Consider the following 6,147-nt stretch of genomic DNA (forward strand, 5'->3'; position numbering starts at 1 on the left):
TCGCTTTCGATGGATTCATAAGAATACTAAGATCAACCGTGATTTGTGATTGAATTGTTCGAAGTATCGATTACAATAACAGTCGAGAGCGCTCAACAGAGCTTGTGGTTCGCCAAAGTCAAACGGCCCTTAGAAACGACACAGCCATTGCTTCTGCTGTTTGAAGCTGTGAGTGGAAGGATTATCTTATACTGTGCCATCTGCACCCGCGACACGCTCGCCGTTCGCAATACCAGAGAGGTTGACGGAGCCCCTCGCATAGAGCATTTATGTACCACGCGGATATCATCTTCTTTTCTAAATAAACAGAATGAGGCCAGTAGTGTCCAGCCACTTGAAACTGTCCAATATGATGACGATCTGACAGGATGGCTCCTATGGGACGACTCATTAAACTAGGATGCTGGCGTGTAGGAACTGTTGTCTACATCTCCCGATTAAATACAACGAAAGATAGTGCATACTAGAACGACGATGGATAGTAGAGACGATCTTATGACTATCGAAAAGTCACCCTCGGAATAATCTTAAGGTCTGAGGGCGGCCACGACTGTAAACGACTACATTATTGCAAGCTGCGCATGGGGAATGGTCATTCATCGCAGCACCTCATTCTCGATTGCCTGTAGATTCTCTCAATCTGAGAGCGAATTCATAAATCATAATCCCCGTGGTCCCTGGGTAGCTTATCTTCTGCAACCCATTCCCAACTAACTCCATGATCTCAGTTCCGCGTCACTACCTGCTGTGTCCATTTTCACCAGACGCCGTATCTACGCATATGTTTTGCGTGGGAAATCTTGCAAAACGAGGCACCTACTATAAATATAGACTTTCAACCCGTTTGCAGATTCATCTCGATCAATGAGATTGCAACAAGCCAAGTGAGAGAGAAAGCCTCGTGAAGTAATCAACCGTGCAGTCTCTGTCCTTGACGAGGAATGGCCAGGCACACGTCTCAAAGTACCCCGTCAACGATGGGGCAAAATATGCTGGCGTCTTCATTCATCTCCATAGTCTTAAGAGTATTCTAGATCCACATATTCAGCCGAGACGATGTAAGCCATCGTCGCGTTGAGAACGATAGATGAGCATTTTATTATTGTCGTTGTGGGGTTCTGAGATCAAGAAGATCCCATATGCCAATTCGCCAACACTACCAAGTATTGAACTCACATTTGTGACTGCCCACCCCCTTATAAGTAACCGATAGCTCGAGGTCAATCAACAGAAACCAATATGAAGTCGGCGACGGTAAGACTGATTCCTTTGGGTGAGCTGACATCGACAACTGGAAACGAAGCAATAGTATTTAAAACGAAACCCGAAGCCAAATTCCAAAGCGACCAGACAATGTCAGTCTCCAGTCCATGTCCGTGTCTCAAGCACGATTGCAGTGGCGGTATTGACCTCGCAAGCTAACGTTCGCGCAATCATGTCATGCACCACCTGGCAGATGCCCCTGTTGCAGGCTGTAGTAATAGCTACTTCCTTCCAATGACAGTGTATTCTCCTGTCTGGTTATTCCCATGAATAAACACCAAACAGTGCTAACTAGGGATCGGATGGGTCGACATCACGGTGAAAGACTTTGGTTTCTTGCCGGCTCATGTTCTGAAGCATCCCTAGGATGCCTGCGGCGACAGGTAATGCAGCCCGCACAGTTTGTTGCCCTCTTGAAAGGCCGCTAGCACCGTCAAGAACGCTGATCTTTTACTAACAGCTTGCGTCCACGACGATGCATCAAGCTTGTCTCAGCTGGCAGACCTCGGTGAAGGCCTCAGGACGCGACATAAGTGACACATCCCGAACTTCTGAACCTACCACATCACAAGACCATTCAATCATGTCTACCAGCATAGGCCAATGGCCGTATACTCTCCCAGGAAAACATCGTGACATCCCACCAAGGAGCTAAATGTCACCCAAGCACCCCCATTGGCCTCTCCCTTCCCTAACTCCACGCAAGCTTCAAAACAAGCCCCATTGGATCCCGATCCCGCACAAGCCCTTCAAACAAAGAGCTACGTCAGTCGCCGGCCCCCAAACATGCATCAGAACTTTTCGACATTTGAAAACAGAAGGAGGAACAAAAAAAAAAACGGGCAGACGCGCAACCTGCTCGCTCCCACATCCCGAGATGCAACCTGGATGGGTGATCCGACCTCCAAGCAGTCCATGCACCCAAATACGTCGGCTGCCATTGGCCAATTCCGCACCAAGCAACCCCCTAACGGAACGCGCATGCCCTTCCGGGTCCTCTTCGAACTGGGATTCTTAGCCCCGGAACCAGACAGTCGCTGCTTCGAAAATGGAAGCTGGTGTGAATAAATAGAGCTGCGCGCCGTCCCTTTCTCTCATGACCCCTTTCCTTGGTCAGTCCGATGTTTTTGCATCTCTGAACGTCTCGTGCGTTGAGACATGTCCGTCTGAACATGACGGCTGTCCCCGTTGGGATTCCATTCCATTGCAGATGGCCGTGCTGGACGGGAAACTCAAAAAACGCAGCATCAGACGCAGGACCTGCTATCCATCCACCGAAAACGGCCTAGCGGCTTTTCCCCTTACCACTGTCGAGTGCTGCTGCTCACTCCCATCTCGCTGCGGTGAGCCTGGAATGCTCCTGCTCCGGTCGGCGGTGTCGGCGTCAGCGTTCCCCGACCGATGGTCGGAATTACCTTTCGGCTCAGGGAGGCACACAAAGGGGGGCCCGAATCAATTGGGGGAGCTGGAAAATGGGGGGCAAATGCGATCTCAACAAGTGTTAGGATCCAAATACGAAAGGGACGGGAAATTGCAACAGCTCGTCCGATTTCCCGCGTGCGACAAAACGCAAAAAAACAAGCTGCCTTTTGCCCCTTCTTGCTAATTGACACGGCAAAATAAGCTTATCAAACATCAAAATCATGGCTCGGTTTTCCAAGCCCGTCTTCTGGGCTTTGTTCCTGCTCGTGCAGCTGAGCATCGCGTCCTCGGTTGCGGAGAAGCTCGCGTCGGCGGGCAAGCCCGTCGCAGACTTGAGCCTCGAGGCGCTCGACGAGCAGCTGCAGGTAAGCGCACGGCCGGACAGACTCGCGATGAGTTCGGATTAGAGGCTGCTAGGAGATTGTGTGCAAGACTGGCTGACCATCCACGCCGCAGCAATGCTCCGTCGTGCAGAGCCTCACGGCCGATAAGCTGGCCAAGATGAGCGACTCCCCATCCCTCCTGTCCCGCGCCTTCGGCGTGCTCTTCCCGGGCACCCCCGCCGTCAACGCCATCCTCGCGACGCTGTACATCTCGGGCCCGCCCAACTTCCTCCTGGCCCTGTGCCCGCCGAACATCGACCCGTCCTCGCTGTCCGTCATGGTCGCCTTCGCCGTCGGCGGCCTGATGGGCGACACCCTGTTCCACCTGCTGCCCGAGATCTTCCTCGGCGAGGACGAGCCGGACCGCGCGCGCCTCGTGCTCGTCGAGCCGAACAGGAACCTGCTCCTGGGCGTCGCGATTCTTGTGGGTTTCATGACGTTCGTAGCCATGGATAAGGGTCTGAGAATCGCGACGGGCGGCGAGGGCCACTCGCACGACCACGGACACGCGCACTCGCACGCCGAGGCCAAGGCCGAGGGCGTGTCGTCGGCTGTGGAGAAGGCGGGGGAGCTCAAGTCGCGGAAGAAGAAGGCCGACGAAGGCTCCAACGGCGCTGTGGAGAAGACGGCGGAGAAGGAGATCAACCCCAGCGTGAGGCTCGGAGGCTACCTCAACTTGATGTGCGCCTGTCCCTGCAAGCTTCCGCATCTCGTGCTCTTTGTGAATGCAGGCTAACATCGACGCAGCGCTGACTTTACGCACAATATCACCGACGGCCTCGCCATGTCCGCAAGCTTCTACGCGTCCCCGACAATCGGCGCGACGACGACGGTCGCCGTCTTCTTCCACGAGATCCCGCACGAGGTCGGCGACTTTGCGCTGCTGGTGCAGTCCGGCTTCAGCAAGCGGGCTGCCATGGGCGCGCAGTTCGTCACGGCGCTCGGCGCCCTGCTCGGCACGCTGATTGGCATTGCCGTCCAGGAGCTCGGCGGTGGCTCCGGCGAGGACGCCATGGCGCGTAACGCGGGACTCTGGGGAACTAGCTTGGTGAGTTTCCCGCAGCTGCAGCAGCTAACGTGTGAGATGTGTGGTTGCTGACGAGAGATCCCCGAACAGACCTGGGGCGACATGCTTCTTCCTTTCACCGCTGGCACGTTCTTGTATGTGGGTACCGTTGCCGTCATCCCGGAACTGCTGGAGACGGGCCCGAACAAGATGGTTGAGCTGCGCAAGACTTTGACGCAGTTTGCGGCCATTGCTGTTGGCGCTGGCATCATGCTTTACATTTCGTGGCACGACTAAGAGGCCGGCTTACGGCTCTGCGGTTGCTATCGCATTTAGACATGCATACAGACTGGAATTCATGCTCCGGGAACCAGACAAAATATAATAGAGGCTCAGAAGGCGTAATATACTCCCGTTTGGATACAAAGCCCGGTTGTTCGAAAACTACAGGTGGAGCTGGATGCAGCTTATTGAACGGCGCTGCCCGCAAGCTGAAGTCAGCAGGACGGTTCCGTGCTCCAGCTAGTTTGCGCGACGTGGCGGCGATGGTTCATTCAGACCTGTGACGACCTGGTATCCGGGTCGATGGGCTTACCGCTTCTGGTTGAAGGGCGGGCGCAGGATGTGGCTTGCTTTGATGTCTGGTCCGGGGAAGTAGACAATGTAGAGGAACATTGGCGACTCTGCTAGTTGGAGAATGAGCCCAAAATGCCACCATGGAAGAACTCTGTTTGACCGGCAGTGTAAGTTGTCGTGTGCAGTCACCGTTTCAATGGCCCTGTTTCGAGAATGGCTTGTGATCTGACCCGACGGTGGTTGGTTGACTTTAGCAACCTATGATGCCATGTCCTTGTGTGAGTAGCAAGAGTCCGGGGTGGAGCACGCAATGAGCATATATGTAAGCCAAGTTTGGCGCATTCCAGACACCGAGTTTATGTTGGTTTTCGGTGGGAGGAATATGAATCCCGTAGGGCGCAACTATGCATTGGTTGTTCATCCATGGGCTTGGTAAGCTGTTGAATGGCTTTGGCTTTTGCAGTTCCCCAACCGGCTGCGTCTGTCTCTGAGGGTGAAGTGCCCGTCGCTCTGGATGGTCGTTGCTAGTGTGATCAATGCGACGACAAGAGGCGCGTCGCAGGGCGCGGTGTACATAAGGCGCGGGCGTCAAGAAGAGGTTTAGCGCTTCACTCTGTTCTTGTGTGACAGCATCTCGTGGTCCGGGAATGACCCGGGATCGGTAGCTTGCATCCGATCGATCTCCCGTGCCGCCTTCGAGACGGACTCTGGTCTCGAACGCGCAGGCAGCCGCAGTGAGCCCATTGGGAGCGGAAGGGCGGTTGGGTTTCGGGTGTTATGTAATGGCTCCGGACCCTGCTTCCGGACGTGGGATGTCAGGCAAATAGCACCTCTGTTCATCGTGGGTCGACACCTCAGCCTGGGAGGACCAAGAGATGGCGCCTACAGGGCTCCACCTAACGCAAAAAGGCAGAAACAAGCTCGTAAAATTTTTCTCGAAAAAAACCCTTCACCAGAGTCAGACAAACATCGTGACGACGATCACGGACGGCCAGCCACGGCTCGTTTGTCGTCGGCTGAAAGTGGATATCAGGCATATTGCACCATCATCCGCACCCACCAGCGGAGCCCACAGTTGTCTCCTGTTCCTGGATGCATGCTGTCACTCTCAGCGAGTTCCCATGCACCCCTGATGCGGGATGGACAGTTGCGAAGAAGCCTCACGCCTCTAGCGTCTTCTTCGTCACAGTCATCGCTGTCGTTGTCGTCTGCGCAAAGCCGCATGGCATGGCATCACACATAACATGCACCCGAGAGCCCCATCTTGTTCCGCGCGATGGAGCCTCAACTGTCTGAAGATCCGCTTGCTTCCGTCCTTGGCCTGCGTGCCTGGCCATTCCAGCCTTCCACTGGCCGTTCCATGTGTTCTAGCGCCATCATCCAGATGGATCTCATCAGTCATAAGCTCGCCATCGTCGTGCGGCTGCAATTGAGAGACATCCAATTACGCCCCTGGCAGGCGGCAACGTGGCCAGCTGCGTTCCTCAAGTTCCCGAG

General features: G+C 54.6%; 1 protein-coding gene across 1 annotated transcript; it reads left to right on the top strand.

The window, feature by feature from the left end:
- Positions 1-2,906: 2,906 nt before the first annotated feature.
- Positions 2,907-4,371, top strand: CGGC5_v004014 (Zinc transporter; the record flags this gene model as incomplete). Its single annotated transcript, XM_032033181.1, has 4 exons — positions 2,907-3,050; positions 3,142-3,749; positions 3,816-4,116; positions 4,186-4,371. 4 exons carry the CDS (start codon positions 2,907-2,909, stop codon positions 4,369-4,371), a joined length of 1,239 nt encoding a protein of 412 aa, XP_031887499.1.
- Positions 4,372-6,147: the final 1,776 nt, after the last annotated feature.

The sequence above is a fragment of the Colletotrichum fructicola genome (assembly GCF_000319635.2).
Source record: "Colletotrichum fructicola Nara gc5 chromosome Unknown KSG_Nara_v1_contig02, whole genome shotgun sequence".
Lineage (NCBI taxonomy): Eukaryota > Fungi > Ascomycota > Sordariomycetes > Glomerellales > Glomerellaceae > Colletotrichum > Colletotrichum fructicola.